The sequence below is a fragment of the Babylonia areolata genome, chromosome 1 (assembly GCF_041734735.1).
Source record: "Babylonia areolata isolate BAREFJ2019XMU chromosome 1, ASM4173473v1, whole genome shotgun sequence".
NCBI lineage: Eukaryota > Metazoa > Mollusca > Gastropoda > Neogastropoda > Buccinidae > Babylonia > Babylonia areolata.
In genome coordinates, this window is record NC_134876.1 from 73,241,510 (window position 1) to 73,259,646 (window position 18,137).

At 40.6% G+C, this 18,137-nt stretch overlaps 1 protein-coding gene across 10 annotated transcripts in view; it reads right to left on the reverse strand.

Annotated features, from left to right (window-relative positions):
• Window positions 1–18,137, reverse strand: part of LOC143287281 (uncharacterized) — a 224,924-nt gene that overhangs the window by 8,585 nt on the left and 198,202 nt on the right. For all 10 annotated transcript variants that reach the window (XM_076595285.1, XM_076595233.1, XM_076595278.1 and 7 more), the window contains 16 exons: window positions 17,118–17,277; window positions 14,694–14,756; window positions 13,892–14,094; window positions 11,758–11,958; window positions 11,399–11,558; window positions 10,740–10,832; window positions 10,402–10,558; window positions 9,929–10,092; window positions 9,282–9,527; window positions 8,538–8,651; window positions 7,655–7,832; window positions 7,134–7,373; window positions 6,670–6,812; window positions 2,793–2,906; window positions 1,899–2,130; window positions 52–239 (listed from right to left, as the gene is read on the reverse strand). In XM_076595285.1, the coding sequence (XP_076451400.1) occupies window positions 52–239; window positions 1,899–2,130; window positions 2,793–2,906; window positions 6,670–6,812; window positions 7,134–7,373; window positions 7,655–7,832; window positions 8,538–8,651; window positions 9,282–9,527; window positions 9,929–10,092; window positions 10,402–10,558; window positions 10,740–10,832; window positions 11,399–11,558; window positions 11,758–11,958; window positions 13,892–14,094; window positions 14,694–14,756; window positions 17,118–17,277 (2,656 nt within the window). The remainder of the gene's footprint in view (window positions 1–51; window positions 240–1,898; window positions 2,131–2,792; window positions 2,907–6,669; window positions 6,813–7,133; window positions 7,374–7,654; window positions 7,833–8,537; window positions 8,652–9,281; window positions 9,528–9,928; window positions 10,093–10,401; window positions 10,559–10,739; window positions 10,833–11,398; window positions 11,559–11,757; window positions 11,959–13,891; window positions 14,095–14,693; window positions 14,757–17,117; window positions 17,278–18,137) is intronic.

Consider the following 18,137-nt stretch of genomic DNA (forward strand, 5'->3'; position numbering starts at 1 on the left):
CACACACACACACAGAGAAAACAACGTAATGAGCGGCAAGTTTTCACTGACCAACGCCGATGACCTTGGTGCCATGGCGTTTGAGTCTGTTTATGGCTTCCAGGGTGTTGATGTTTCCCATGGCGGTGGTGACGAACACCATGTAATTGGGCACCTCTTCCCTGTCGCCGAGACGACCAATAATGTCTGCCTGCACGCGTCTTATACCACTCAACAGGTTGGGGTCCTCCCTGCGTGGTCTGAAACGTCACGGGTTTACAAATAAATCATAACGATATATCTATATCTATCTATACATACATGTATTATCTATTCATTCATCTATTTATTTTTCGTGAACTGTCTTAACAGGACCCACTGTTGCACTCTAGCCAACAATCACTGGGATTCAATTGTCACGTACAATGAAAGGTCTGGCTCTACATCAAAGTCTTATTACAAAACAAAGCAAAGCATAGATAAGAAACGACATTAGAATCACAGGAATGATGAACAATAAACAAGAACATTAACTCTGGCACAAGACGTCAAACCGATGCTGCACAGCACTTCCCGTCGGCAGGAGGCAAAACACAAGACACAGAGAAAGAAACTCAAGAGTTCCTCAAAATGCATAAAACCACACTGCTACAACAACAGAAGAACACACATAACCGTTCACTTCAAGGCTGATGTAGTTTGCTAGGTTTTGAACATACAGACAGAACACAAAGACGGCCATGGTGACAGCAAGATAACCTCTACTGACAATCAAAGTCAGCGGTTGAAAGTCAAGGTCACAACTGTGTGATTATGATAATAGAAGAAACGTTTAGATATCAAAGGGATCAAGTCTTGTATATACCTACAATCTAAGACATGCCATGAAAATGCCAACGCTAAAGTTTACCACACACACACGCATGCATACATACACATACACACTTACATTCGCAGCTGCCGAGAAAATGCCAACGTTAGAGTTAACCACACACACACACACACACACACACACACACACACAGAGATACACACACTCATGAGACCGGGTACTACATGGAATCATTTTGATCATAGATGTCAGTGAAAAATGACAATGGTATATTGCCTGTTGTTACGGCAGTGACAGCAGTGGTATCAATGAATGGTATTCTAAATCTTATAACAAAACATAGTTCAGTTTCAGTTTCTCAAGGAGGTTTCACTTCGTTCGTACAAACCGATATACGCTGCACCATATCTGCTAAGCAAATGCCTGACCAGCTGCATAACCCAATGCACTTAGTTAGGCCTTGAGTGCACACACACACACACACAGACACACACACATACATATATTGGATTTCTACTGAAGAATTTGCCAGAGGACAACACTTATGTTGCCAGCAGTTCCTTTTCAGTACATTGAGTGCGTGCTGCACATGAGACCTCGGTTTATCGTTTAATGTTAAAGACAAGACGCTCAGTTTGATTTTCCAGTCAAACTGGGGAAAAAGGGCGAGACAGGGATTCGAACTCAGATCCTCACGGAGATAAGCGTCTGAACCATGGCGCCACCTTCCACCTGTTGAGAGGACTGGCATCTAATTGATATGGTTCAAGTGATTGTCAACAATGCCCATCTCCACCTTCTTAGATAAAAAAGAAAAAAAGGATAAGGCCTACAAGACTCACGTCGAACACGTGAATTATGAAAAGAAGAAAAGACACTATAAAATAAACAATCTTGCATCAGAACATTATTATTCACACACTGTTGTGACACTGACCTTTAACATCCAGCCTGTATTTTGAAAAGGTATTGTTTCAGTCATAAGAAGTAAATGGTTTTTGTTTTCATTATGACCAACAACTGCACCCAATCTGATGAAAAAACAAAACAAAACAAAAACAAAAAACGCAAAACATTCCAAACCAACCTGATGCTACCAATGACAGACTTGACGGTCTTCTTGTTGTTGCCCTCAGCGAAGGTGAGTTTGGTTCTGGAAGTCTCGCCAAACTCCACAATGCCCACTCGGAAGCGGCCCCGTCGGAAAGCCATCCTCTTCACCACGTCTCTGGCGAAACGCTTGATGTTGCGGACATCCCGACGGCTGTTGTAGCGTGACGTGTCCAGGACGAACACCACATCGGCTGAAGCGCTGCATGCTGCACCACAATTACGTGCGATTTAGTTGTTAAGGTTTAATGTCCGCGTTCATGACCAATGTCATCTTAACATGTTCGAATAAGTCATTTCTGTGAGGATGACGATGACCAAGTAAAGGATGTTGGTGAACTACACTGTGTGCAACGAATTTCAAACGAACCTAAAACGGGCACATAGACAACAATCCACAATACATGATGGCTATAATACACTGAGAGTACGCTTTGTGAAGATTATAAAATACACTGATATACAGTTCTTGAAGAAAGTGGCATTTCCCCTGTTATAGGATGATGTGTCTTCAGTTAAGCACAATGGTTTTTAAATGAAAAAGAAGCACACTATCCAAAACATAAAATGAGAATGCGAAAGAACTAATTCTTCTTCTTTACCCCTTTCTTCTGAAAGGGGGTTAAAGTGAAAGGAAACCTGAAACCCAAATATAACATTGTTTTTAATAAACTGACATTCTATTTTTACACTTTTGTACTTCGTGAGGCAAGCAACGAAGATAAAAAAAAAAGTACATACCTCCTGCCCCCCCCCCCTCCCTACACACAAACTAAGTGAAGCGCATCACAATTAGGCAATATTCGAACACTTCTCCCACATCAAAGATAGCTGAAACAAGACGACCTCATTGCCAGGTGTGGCGACTTACCCACTTCACAGACATCTCCAGTCCAGCCATCGGCACACTCACACCGGAATCCCAGGGCTTCGTCGACACAGCGACCACCGTTCTGACACGGAGCACTGGCACACATTCTGGCAGCTGAATGGATACACAAGGCCTGGGTCAGCTTTAACATGCAGCTTACTATGAGCTAAGGGAAAGTTTTATCACTGACTGATTCTTCACTGAGTGTGTAAAATACTGTTCTGCTGTTATAAATATTATTCATATGATATGCTGTTTACGGTTACGTTGTACACAGTTCTGGGCGTATGAATCAATATGTATGTGTTTTTGCTGTTAGTGTAAAACAAAATGTGTGTGTGTGTGTGTGTGTGTGTGTGTGTGTGTGTGTGTGTGTGTGTGTGTGTGTGTGAAATCGAATTAAAAAACAACTTACATCATGTAGTTAGCATTTTCGAACCCATGCATTGATGCATTGAGTGACTTCGTGATACACAGGTATAACATTTAATTAGTGTGTCATATTACACGTTTACGAATACAAATGCCCAATGAAGTATGGTGTATTTGGTGATTATATCTGTAATCTAAAGTAAAGTGTTGAAATCCCAGTTGGTACTTTTAAAAATCATTAGTATCATTAAAAACCATATAACTCTATTCCAGCTGACGAATCATAGCAAACGAAACAAACAAACAAACAAACAAAAAAAAAAAAAAAAAAAAAAAAAAAAAAAGGAGAAAAAGAAGAAGAAGAAGAAAAAAAGACCACTGATATATCTGTCTAATTCATTTTATGTTGTTTTGATAAACATCCCAACTAAAAGCGTTAATATATTACAATTATAAAGCTCTGTTTCAATAAATTCAAAACATATAAACATAAAAACCTACGCACAAAAATATACATCCCACACACACTTCCACGAAACACACACACACACACACACACACACAGAGGGACTTACATGCACAAGCAAACATAACGTATGCACATACATGTATTCGTGCACACAAAGAAACACGTCCGCGCACACAGTAGCACTGCAATATCATTCTTCCTCTCTCGTTCTTTCCGCTGTTTGAGTTCGTCTTTCTCTATCGACCCTCACTCAGTCTTTCTCTCTCGACTCACATTCTCGTGACTGCATCACATATGTTTAGCTGTTTAAAATGTGTTGACTTATTGTGCATGACTCGATAGGCCAAGGCTGTAATCATTTTTTTACCAACACACAGATAGTCACCCACACATTCATATATGTTAACGTTCAAAATAAGAAAAAAAAGGTCACATGACCCAACAAGTATGTGTTTTGTCGTCAGAGAGTATGAGAGAGAGAGAGAGAGAGAGAGAGAGAGAGAGAGACAGAGACAGAGAGAGACAGAGACAGACAGATTAGGTAGGGGACCGAAAGATAGGGGGAATACAAACAAGTGAAATGAAGCTTTTCACATGCTGATGGTGTTCTGGAAAAAAGTTGGTTTTGAAAAGAATGAAACTATCTACGAACAACATTGAGTAGGTATGCTATTTCACTATCATTAGAGAGAGACAGAGAGAAAGAGTGAGGCAGAGAGATGGAGACAGAGACAGAGAGAGAAAGGAAGAGAGAGAGGGAGTAGGAGGTAGGCGGCCGAAAGACAGGGAAAATGTGAACAGGTGAAATGAATCCTTTTATTTTTTCACATGCTGATGGTGTTCAGGAAGAGGGTGGACTTTGTAAAGAATGAGACTATCTACGAACAACATAGGGTACTGTCTGACTACTGTTGCATGCCTAAATTCACTTTTACATTTCTGCACACCATTTATTCTGCATGCAAGGAACACAGCAAATGTACCGTTACTAGAAATAATACAAAATCATACCCATGTACTTAAAACATATTTGCTTATTATGCATGCACATAATCCAGCAACTTTGTTACTACTGGTAACATGCAATAACGGATATAAAGACACTCCATATACTGTACTAGCTATCAAATTTATATTGTACCTCACAAAGGATATACAAAAGGAGAAAGAAGTTTTCAGTCTGTGTGCACTTTCTCCTGGTGAAAGGACAACTGTCCCAAAACTACACTAAACGAAAATACAGAGACGCATGGATGCAACAGCCGGCGGGGAAAGCATGTCTTAATTCGTTTCAAATACATGTCCATGTCGGTGTTATAATGCGCGCTTGTGGACAAGAAACAAAGTGAGCCACCCAGGACAATGTGATTTGAAGGAAAGCATATGAAACAGGACAAGATGAATGAAGGGTGGAAAAAAAACACCTTGAATGGAATGGCCAGAGAGAAATGAAAGAAAACCACGTCTAGGGTTCAAGAGCTCCCAAGAACTGGTGCCCGAGAGAAGCAACCCAAAAGAGTTGGTTGAGAAGAAGATGACGCCAGCGATATAATCACATAGTCAACGTCCATCAGAGAACACAGCAAGAACAAGAAGACCATAACAATGGAAAGTGGTAGAAAATGGCAGTGGTTGAGAAGATCAGTGACAAGAGAAAATGTAATCTAGGGAGTGCATGAAGAAGCACTTGTCAGAAATAGGCGCAACATTCCAATAAAAATACATGAATATGATTTTGCAAATGAAAAGTATGTTTGGTCATGGTCACAGATTGAAATACATTGCTGAAAACCGAACAAGACAGAAAAACATGTGCTACCAGAGAATACCAGAGAATGCTAACATCATCCTCAAGGTTACTTTTTTCTGGATAGTAACCCTTCCTGCGTACGTGTATTTGAAATGCGGCATGTCAAGCAATCTCTGCCAGCTGTTGTACCCACTAAGTGGTGGCTAAATATAAATATCTAGATGTATTTTTTTCTGCTCTTGACAAAAAAATAACGACCTCTGGCAACTAGCTTCTTAAACTGTTCCTGGATATAAACCAACACAACAAAAGCTGTTATGTTAAATACAAAACAACGAAAGAAAATTATAAATGTGTCATAGTCATGAAGCACGGCCGCTTGCTTTTTCTCTTCAAATCACTTTCCCCCAAAATTAAACGTGGCATAAAAACATGTTCCCACACCAGCAGAAAATGCACACATGTTTTTACATCAAAGAGAAATTTTAGAGTGACAGAAACTATAAAGAGTAAGACACGAAGGAGATGGGTGCAACGGTTCATTCCAAAACAACTTTACCCTCTCCGGCTGAAATGAACGAACCCAAATATAAATCAGCATAGTGAAAGACATTTGTGAATAATGACGCAAACTATCAAAGAAAAAAACACACCAAACAAACGTAAAACGAAGACCAAAACAACAGCAATTGATAAGAACCCGTCTGAAGAAGCATAATTCGAGTTATTCAATTCTACTTAACTGGCATTTCTACATATTCATTAAATTTCATTCTTGTTACATATCTGTACATCTTCAAAATTTGTTAATGCATCAGACATTGATCTGTGAATCCTTATTCTGCTTACAAAATATAATGAAACAGTAGATTTGATAAAAAAGTGAATCAGCTGAATCGATTACATTACTAACTGAATGATGACTATTGAAATCTGAGGAATAACCCAAGATTCCACCAAAAATTAAAGTTTATATCCTTCATAACACATTTCATTATTTCATTCACACCCACACACGCACAAACACACGCGCATTCTCTGTCTCCTACCCCCCCCCCCCCACCCAATTCTCTCTCTCCCTTCCCTGCTCAATGTGTGTATCATAAAATGAGATGGCGATTCACTCACATTGTTTCAAAGACATATTACAAGGAAAATCGCAGAGCAAAGAACGACTGAAGACAACGATAAAAGCAACGACCAATAACGATACTGAATGGATGCAACAACATGAATTCCCAGGATTTGTGAAAAGACAGCGAAGAAACACAGCCACCAGAACTCACATTCCATGACAGCCTCCAAGACCTGGTCACTCATCTCTTCCAGTTTGGTCTCGCTCTCAATCTCCATCAATTGCAGGCCCTGGGCGTTGGCGATCAGTTCGATCTCATTGCGCTGACGCATGCCCACTGCCAGGGGTATCAGTCTGAACACATTGTGGAGGAAAGAACAGGGGATGAGGTCATGTTTTGTGTCAATGCAAAACGTCGATAATTTTGAATTAAACAGAAAGAACGTTGTACCATCTTTATTAACGAAAACTTACTGACACACCCTGAATTATGCAGCGACAGAAATACCCTGCACAACACATACACACATGCACACACACACACACACACACACAAATATACGCACACACACAAGTGCGCTTACTTGCTTGTTTGCGTGAATGAACAAGCAGAGCTTTACTTGAACCTTTTCTGTTGGGGTGGTGGTGTGGGGAGGAGGGGGAGGGGTGTCTCACCTGACACCAGCATCAATGATGAGGTCAGCCTCCGACAAGGTGATGTCTCTGTTGATCTCAACGCCTCCGTCAGTCAGCAAGTAGGCCACATTCTTGGCATCAGGGCGGTCACCGTTACGTCCGGTAAACATCTGGGTGCGCAGCACACGCAAGGCATCGGCCATGTTGGCACTACCTCGTGTATACCCGATGTTGTTGATGGCCCGAGAGATGTCTTCGACCGAGTCATGTTCACCCAGTCTGTGGAAGGGATAAGTGTATCAGATTAGCGTGCCTGCTCACAGGTTTTTTTTTTTTTTTTTTTTTTTTTTTTTACTGGACCAAGTTCTCATGGGTTGTTTTCAGGTAAGTGATTTAAACACACATGCACACGCGCACACACATATGCACTAAGGACCAAGTTCGCATGAGTTAGTTTGAGTTAAGTGATTTAAAAACATTCGCACGCGCGCGCGCGCACACACACACACACACACAAACACGCGCGCGAGCACAAAAATAGCCACGCAAGCTGCGCTGACCTGAACTGAATCATGGCAGCAGAGCTGTACTTCATGGCCCCAATGTTGACATCACAAGACTCGGGGTTCATGTCCCTCATCAGCATGTCAGCGTACTTCTTGATTCGGGCAAAGTTCTCAGAGCCAACCGAAGTTGAGGAATCCAGAATGAACACAACGTCGGTTCTGGGACCACACTCTGCCAACAAGAATGAGAGTACCAAGTGTTAACCTAATTCGTTTTCGGAGGTGGTCGGAGTATGGGTGCAGAGGAAGGGGCGGGGGCATGGGGGGTGGAGTAGTCGATGGGGTGCTCCATGACGACGGCGTGAAGAAGTAGAGAGAGAGAGAGAGAGAGAGAGAGAGAGAGAGAGAGAGAGAGAGAGAGAATGTGTGTGTGTGTGTGTGTGCGCGCGCACGCGTGAATGGACCTTTAAGACCAAAAGGAGGAGAACAGAGCTGTTTAAAAGAGAAATTCAAGTAGAAAGTACAATAAAAGAAATCATTGGAGATGCTTATTCATGTGAGTCAACGGCGCATGTGTTGTTTCATAATGTGAGACAGAAGCAGATATATACTGACAAGGCATCAAACGATTTCCAGCAAAAACACTGATTACAGAATCTTTCATTGTGATTCGTATCTTTCTGTGAGCAGTCAATATATTGTTACCGTGTATAATTTTGCCAGCTTTCAAAACATGTTAAAACTTATTATATATTTTTTTGTTGTTGAAAGCACAGATGAGTAGACGGGCGTGCACACATACGTACACACACATAAACGAATACAGACACACACAGGCATTTACACCCACATACACACACCCACATACACATACACACCCGCACCGCATATGTCAAGTTTATGCAGGCATACGCACAAGACAGTTCATACAACTCACGTTTTTCACAGTGTACACCATAGTAGCCAGGCCGGCAGAAACATACGTAGGATCTAAGGCCGTCATGACACACTCCATCGTTTTGACACGGGCCCTCATCGCACAGATTGGGATCTGAAACCCCCCAGCAATAATTCATATCATCACAAACAAATATACGTCTCGACAAGGCCAACCTACAGATTATCATGACGTAATGTTCTTCAGTAATTTAACACGTACACAAAACCGGACTAAAAGACTAAAAACGACTAATGATTTTCGAGGAGAAAAATAACAAGAAGAATGAAAAAACTAGAAGGATGGAGTAATTGCATGAAGGAAAGTGGAGAAAACAGGTTGATGATCCACATTAAGTAAAAAGTTAAAGAAGTAAGAGAAAAATAAAAATAAAAGAAATGTGAGTACGAAGTGAAAGGATGGGGACCAAGAAAAAAACCCAATAAGCATCTAGACAAACTAAACTTCAAACAAAGAACTATTCAATATTGATCAAAAACTTTTTCAATTGAAATAGCGTGATGTAAAAGGCAAACGAAAATGCAGTATACGTGTTTGTCTTTGATTAACCCCAGCATTACTTAAAATTATAGAGCCACAGCCATTAGACAGGTTGTCGCCAAGGACCTCAATGATCCGAGGATCCGAGGAACCTGCCATCAACAACAGAGGCTCAAGTTCTAACTTGAACTGAGAACATATTTCACGGTATCCTGTTCACTCAGTCGCTACTGGAGCTCTTACCCGAGCAAAGCGGAGCCACAATCTGGTCTGACAGGCGGTGCAACGCCTCGAAGTCTTCCACGAAAAAGAGGTTTTCATCGATAGGAGGAGAGGTCAGACCCCGCAGCTCAGCGTTGGAGGCCAGTCCCACGGCCACCGTGATGATGGCGGTGCCGGCGTTCTTGATCCGCCTGGCCTCGGGCAGCGTCTCGATTGGGTTGATGTTGGACTCGCCGTCCGTCACGATCACGATCAGGTTGGGCACGTCTGTCCGAGAGATGCGGGTGAGCAAGGAAAATTTTCGGTTTTGTTTTCGGTTTGTTCTTGTAATGAGTGAGGTTCAAAGTGACTGTCTGTGGATGTGCGTGCGTGTTTAAAAGAGGAGGAGGAGGAGGAGGGGAGAGAGAAGAGAGAGAGAGAGAGAGAGGGAGAGAGAGAGAGAGAGGGAGAGAGAGAGAGAGAGAGGGAGAGAGAGAGAGAGAGAGAGAGAGAGAGAGAGATGCTTCGTTAGTCCTGCAGATTAAGCGACGAGATCGCAGTCCACATGTGAGATCTAATTACAGACACTCGACATAAAATCTGACATTTTTCCTTCACAGTGTAAACAACAAGAAGAAAATGAATTAAAAAAAAAAAAAGGAAAAAAAGAACCAATATAAACAACGAACTTGCTCTGTCCCCGTGCATAGGGTTGTAGATTTCGGTCCTGACTCGACGCAGGGCATTGGCTGTGTTGGTGTAACCGTACACATAGGGGACACGTCGGATGGCGTTGATAATGTCTTGCTTGGTGCTATGTGTGTTGAGATAGAACTCGATGTTCGCCGAGTCACTGCAACAAAATATGTTTGTGTTTTGCGCTCAGTCCAGTAGGCAGAGATCAGAGATCAGGGACAGAAAATTTTCTCTCAAGTTCTTGATTTAGTTCTTAGAAAATATGTATTGATTGCTTGATACAGACAATAAAGTATTTTGAAATGAACTGAACTGAAATACATCGGGACCAAACTCATACATTCAATTTCACCTTACATAAATGCTTCATGAAAGAGAACATTGCATCGTTTTACATATTTTGCAAATGCAAATTAGCCATGACAGTTAATCATGCTGCTTTCATATTCGTGTGTGCTTCGCTGACCTGAAGGTGATGATGGCGATTCTGAAAAAGCCGTTGTCGATCTCCAGATCGTTGACAGCAGCAATAGTGAAGTTTCGGACCCTATCAAAGTTCAGTTCACCCACACTGCCAGACGAGTCCAAGACGAAGGTCACGTCACCCGTCGATTCACATTCGCCTGTCGCAACACAACACCAAGGAAAACAGAAACATGCGTTTGTAGTAAATGCATTCGCTTGTGTCTATGTTTGGTAAATGCTAGTTTTGAACACATTTTTACTGTGTCTTTATGTTACTAACAGAGTCTGTCTGAAAAAAAAAGGAATTATGTGAAGCAGCTTGTTACTGGAAATGCTTACCAGTGTATGGCGTTGTTGGTCGCCTTGGTCGTGGAGTCGTGGTTGTGGTGGTTGTGGTTGTCGTAGTAGTAGTTCTGGTAACTGGAGGAGGTGCTAAAATAAGAACAAACACATCAGGTATTTGTTTTGATACATTCGAAACATCCGAAACAAAATGAACAACCATGAATACATACATATTTTGGGATATATATATATATATATCTGTGTGTGTGTGTGTGTGTGTGTGTGTGTGTGTGTGTGTTGGATAGGTAGGTGGGTTGGTGTGATTTCAAAATCTAGTGCAACACAAAACATTATGTTCTAAATGTGGAAATAAATGTTATACTGCACAACAATCAAGAAAGTTTTACTTGTTATTCTTGATACAGCTGGACGCAATTCTCTGCACAGAAAACAAGATTTCCTTCAAATGTACGCCAAAATGTTTCATATAAAAACAGTCTCAATTTACAGTATGACGAGATACATGTGAAATCTGTATAAAGTTATGTTTGCTGTTGTCACACAAAATGATTACTGTAATGGCTAACACATCCATGCACATCCACGCATATACACCACATAAATACATGGATACACATTTTACATATGCAAACAGAAGTTCATAAAAACAAATATTCGCCATTAAAGATAGACATGAAAACACAAATAAGTACCATTTTCCATCCTGTTCAAGTAGATGCCTGGAATTTCATCCATCTCTCCTTCTGAATTTATGAGGGTCTGGTACTCAATCAGTGGTTTGGAGGAGACACTGTCGATCTCATTGGTGTCCCTCAGATTGATACCCACGGTAAAGATTCCAGTGCCAAGATCCTGAAACATCGAACAGACATGAACGAAAGAAGAAATGAATTATCCACACACACACACACACACACAATGAGACAAAGCTCCTTCATGCACGCACAAACACAATCGCACACACAGACACACATTAAGACACACTTCTCACATACACGAACGCACGCAAACACACACACACACACTCACGCGTGTGCGTGCCTCACAGTACCTTCAGACGCCCAGCTGCATTAACGGCCCTGTCAGTATTCATGCTCTTTTCGTTGCCGGTCAACATGACAATGTAGTTCCAAGCCTTAGGCCGGTCGCCGTTACGCCGAGTGAACATGTTCTGCCGGACATAGTCAAAGGCTCGGGCCATGTCCACGCGACCTCGTCGTGTGCCGCGGATACCATCCACTCCTGCCATCACCTGACCATCCACACATTACTTCACAGTCAGAGATCGCTATGCACTAAAAAAGGTTACCTTACCCTTATAAAACAATGAAATGAAAATATACATCACTTCACAGTCAGGGATCGCTATGCACTAAACAAAAAAAAGTTACTTCACAGTCAGGGATCGCTATGCACTAAAAAAGGTTACCTTACCCTTATAAAACATTGAAATGGAAATATACATTACTTCACAGTCAGGGATCGCTATGCATTAAAAAAGGTTACCTTACCCTTATAAAACACTGAAATGAAAATATACATCACTTCACAGTCAGGGATCGCTATGCACTAAACAAAAAAAGGTTACCTTACCCTCATAAAACATTGAAATGGAAATACACATCACTTCACAGTCATGGATCGCTATGCATTAAAAAAAAGGTTACCTTACCCTTATAAAACACTGAAATGAAAATATACATTACTTCACAATCAGGGATCGCTATGCACAACAACATTAACTAGAAAAACTGCAAAATGAAAATATACATTATTTCATTGTCAGGGATCACTCTGCACTAAAAAACGTTACCTTACCCTTATAAAACATTGAAATGAAAATACACATTACTTCACAGTCAGGGATGGCTATGCACTAAAATAAGTTACCTTACCCATATAAAACACTGAAATGAAAATATACATTACTTCACAGTCAGGGATTGCTATGCACTAAAAAAAAGTAACCTTACCCTTAAAAACATTGAAATGAAAATTACATTTCTTCACATTCAGGGATCGCTCTGCACTAAAAATAAGTTTACATTACCCTTGTAAAACACTGAAATGAAAATGCACATCACTTTACAGTCAGACATCGTTATGCACTGAAAAGTTACCTAATCTTCAGACACCTGTGAAATGAAAATATACATTACATCACAGACAGGGATCGCTATGTACTAAAACAAATTACGTCACCCTCATAAAACTGAAATTAAAATGAAACATTGGTCAATTGTACAGAATTGTCTGAACAGACACTGGAAAATTAACGCTGTTTAATGCCTAGAAATGCTTCCAAGCAGTTGAAGTATTTTATATCCTGATAAAACAAGTGTTGAGTGTTTACAGTGATCCCAAGTCACGTAAAGACAAACGCTAAACTTTTCGTGATCATGTCACGAATCCCATAAATCATTCGTTCCAGCTCTTCGCGCGCACGAGCGCTCACACACACACACACACACAGAGTCACACACAATAACACACACACACACACACACACGGACAGAAGGAACACACACATACACACCAGCAGAAACATACACAGACACACGCCGCACGCATATATACAGAATGTAAAAACATAATCGTGCCTCCGTCTGACCAACTGGCTTCTGCGTTGATGCGCTGAAACTGCCATGTGCATTAGTTTCTCCGAGGGGGCTTTTGAAATCATGACCGTTTTTATCCCGCTGTTTATGCAACCATTCTGCCATTTCCATTACTTTGAACTTTAACCCTGTGATGTCATGCCAGAGGAACTCCGTACTTCCATTTCAAGCGTTTGTAAAAATGGACTGACAGTTTGTCTTGCTTGTGGTATTCACCGCACGTGCATGACATCAGCCCTGAATCCTTCATTTAGCCCAGACTGTGTCTAAAGTCCTACTGGGTGTCGCATGAGTTCTGTGTGCCAAACCAAAGTTTAATCGGCTGAGAAGTGCTGGCGAGACACAGACAAACGTGCTGAAACTTAAGCATTTTTCTTGTAGATGGGACACGTACATATTTTTATGACTATATAAATAGGCTTGTATGTAGGCTTAAGTAGTATGTGTGAAAATCGTGAGTGCAATCTAACAGATTTTTTTTTTTTTAGAATTATGAGTTTTAACATTATTTCCACATAAATCCATCACACCAACATATCATATATATTTTTTTCAGCGACAACTGACCTCATCCTGGAAGTTGAATTTGTTGAGGTGGAACTGGGAAGAAGGTCTGGAGGTGAAGACCATGGCTCCCACACGGTGCTCACCACTGTCTATTCTCATCTGACTGGCAAACTTGCGCGCAAAGTTCTTCATCCAGCCAAAGATCTGGTCATTGACCGTGCCATCCAGCATAAACACCAGATCGATGCCCGTCTCACTGAACACTGGTAGACACAGTCCATTTAAATTATCCCATTGTTCTGCTTGTGCATATGATTAGTAGTTTACTGGGGTAATGTTTTGGAAATTGTGACATTTGCTCAGTGAAACATTACCTGCATATCTTACATTTGAAATCGATTCGTATTAATGTCAATGGTTGCTCACATTTGGACAAGAAAAACTTTTCACGACTATCCCAGATATATGCAGGCCTTCTGATGTTCATCGCTGTTTGTTATTTGTAAGTTCTATTTATGTTGAAACACAGAGTTCCAATTTCAGGGCATAAAAATCAATGTTTGCATATGGTAAATTCATTGAACACTCTCAAATAAAAGAAACAAACAATCATTGACTAACACTACTGATGCTATCATCATCATATACATTGAAATTCAGATACGTAACTCAACCAGTCTGCCTGTCACGTATTGATTGATGATTTTAACTTACTCTGCTCATAAAATATACAAGTCGAACATAGTCAAATAGCAAAGCCGTCATTGTACTTGTCAAAGATTCATAGGCATTTAAGATATGGAAAAGAACTTTCTGAATCACACATAATTAACATAATCACATACACAAGCAAAATACTTACCTGGTTGTCTGCGAGGCGTGGTGGTAGTTGTCGTCGTCGTTGTGGTTGTTGTTGGTGGAGGTTCTTTGAAATACAAAATGGGAAAATGACACTTATGGACTGAACATGATGACATAAACCTCTACATCAAAAATTCAGAGAAACCTAACTCCGCCCCGGTTAGATTATTGATAATTTGGAGAAAAGTGAAACTAAAAAGTATATACTGCAGCGTTAGTACAATATTTGTGATAAAAAACAGTGCATATGTTGACTGATAGGCCTGCTGTTGCAAAAACAAATTCCTTGATATGGCTTGACGCAAATACAACACAATCGCACACACCACTCACATGGTCACAAAAACACAAATGAGTACGTGCACGTGGACCTGTATGCATACTCTCATATTATGCTCACGCATACACTAATAATACACAAACATAAATCAGTATATATACAAGGTACAACATGAGATACTTCTGGTGATTTCTTGGCATTTCCTATATGGACTGCATAACAAATGAAAAAGTCAGGAAAACCATCAGACAGCAAGCTGGTCGGTATGAAGACCAAATGACCACAGCGAAACAAAGGAAAACGAGACCATCCTTCAGGGAACAGTGCAGGTGAAATGGAGACGAGGCAGACAGCGAACAAGTGGACAGACAACATCACTGAGTGGACAGACAGAGGATATTTGCCGAAACCCAAGCCCTATCCCACAACCGCCAGAAATGGAGAATGTTGGTGATGTGTTCAACAGTGCAGCGGCCCCACGGCCAAACAAGGTTTCGGGACCAGTGACAGTGACAGATACATAAACAAAGCACCTCTTTGAATCCTGTGGTAGTTTATGTTAGAACAAGAGAGGCAAGGCCTTCAAGACTCACTTGTGATACACTTTAAAAAAAATCCAAGCTTTTTATGTATTGAGTATAATTTCAAAATGTAATGTTTAAGAAGAGAAAGATCAGTTCAAAGCAAATTAAGTCCCCTAGCATTAATTACAGAGTAATTTCCCTTTTTTACTATCTGCACCAAAACGTTTGCAAAATAAATAAAAATTCCATGCTTAGCAAAAGAAGTTCCTGTTTGAACAAAAAATGATAATAATGACTCCTCTTGTTGTGTCAGAATAAGAGGTCAAAGTGCCAAGTTTAGAGAAATACAAAAAATATAAATATAACAGTCAATGCAGTTTGCATATAATTAGGCTTCTTTTTTATTTTTTTTGTGCCCATCCAAGAGGTGCAATATTGTTTTAAGCAAGATGACTGGAAAGAACTGAATTTTTCCTATTTTTATGCCAAATTTGGTGTCAGCTGACAAAGTATTTGCAGAGAAAATGTCAATGTTAAAGTTTACCACGGACACACAGACACACGGACACACACACACAGACAACCGAACACCGGGTTAAAACATAGACTCACTTTGTTTACACAAGTGAGTCAAAAATGGACACTCCCTCATACATTTTATTAAAATGTTACTCAGTCGAAGCAGAAAATTGCCTTTGGAAGCACGCGTCCGTGCTAATGTTAACTTGGCACACATTAAACTCACACCTTGACTCAGCGGAAAATTAAGCAGGAGTGCGCCCGTATAGCCATTGGTTCTGTAACGATCTTGACATGTACGTATTCATTTGTTTGTTCAGCCGATTATGTTGGGAGTAAACAATCAGTTAAACATACACACACACACATAAAAAAACGGTCGACTAAATCATGGTTATTACGAGACTCACTTTGTTCACACAACGAATTCCCTCCAAAAATCAATCTGTATTCCATTTTCGGACGTAATAATATGCACAAGAATCAATCAAGACAGTCCAGTTTCTTTTGACAAAATCATGAATGGCGAATCAGACGCATTCTCCTACTGCGAACATTTCGATCATGATGTCATCTTCTTCGTAACCTAGGTCACGGTGACCAGATGTGCGCATACTACTAAAACCACTGGCTGTAAAATCCAAGTTTGTTCGAACTTCTCTTACATTCGTCGCAAAAGCTCCCGCCCCCACCCCCCCCCCCCCCCCCAAAAAAAAGGAAAAAAAGAAAAAGACTCCTCAGTCAGTGATTTCTTAACAGCGTTACCCTGTCTGTGTGCGCAAGCGCTTACACTCATACACATACGTATGCAAACATACACGGGCACTTGACAAATATATACACGCGAGCGCCACTGAACACCCACGAAATCACGGATACATTCTATTGGCACACATCAATGTAGACAAGCCGGCAATGCTTATACTTGTATAAAACATGCACCAAACTGTTTAGTAAATCCCCACCTCCCGAAAAAAACACATAAACAAACACACACATACACACACACACACACAAAACAACACCAACAGCAAAACAACAACAAACACAACAAACAAAACAACAAAACAAAACAAACAATGTAAAAACAGACAAAAAGGACCTTGTCCAATTCTGTAAGAGTAGATGCCCGGGACTTCATTGAGCTCTGACTCTGAATTGATGAGGGTCTGGAACCAGGAAAGGGGTTTGGAGGACACGGCGTCAATCTCCTTGGTGTCCCCAAGATTGATACCCACGGTGTAGACGCCAGTACCTTGATTCTGAAACATTACCTCCCTGGCGTTAGGTCATCTTCCAGTTCGAGTAGACAGGGCTTCGCATTTTAAATAAGTACGTTTCACGTATGAAGCAACCGTGTGCACGCACGGGCCTCTTTCTATTCGAAACAGTTTTCGTGATCTCCTTGTAGTGGAAGAGGGAGGGAAGTTCACCTTACATGGTGAATCAGTATCATAAATCAATCATAAAACGCGCTATACGGTAGCTTGGCATCAGTGTAGGTTATCCGTGATATGATGCCTTAAAACGAGTACCGTCACATAACAAATAAATGTTTTAATTTCAGAACTGTGTAATTTTTTATTTGTTGCAGACACATGCTGTTCACCCTTTCGGCATATATTCGGAAGCAATTTTCCTTTAATTGCAAACTTTATGTGTCATTTTTTTCTTTCAAAATGGCATTTGATTCTATCAACAAAAATGTTATGTGACCTGTTCTGATAAAAAAACAATTAAAATTTTCAAGGAAACTTTTTAAATGTGTTAAGAATATGTATAATGCTGTTAAAAAAGAAGAGGTGGTCATATAAATTGTAGAGAGGAGTGAAACAAGCGGATGTCTACAGTCTATTTTTTTCGCTATTCGTAGGTCAACTAGCATTAGAAGTAATCGAAACGGGTAAGCACAGTGCTAAATTTACAGCTGACATTATGAATCAGCCTGGCACTGAGGAACTGCGGATAATAATGTTGAAAGGACAGCACTGGGACAGTGTAAAAAAATGAGAATAAATAGACGAGTTGATGGATTTCGACAGCAAATATATGTCACCTAAACAGATATATGGACAGTCAACCGCCATAACAAAATGAAGGAAGCAATGAATAAATGACTAAA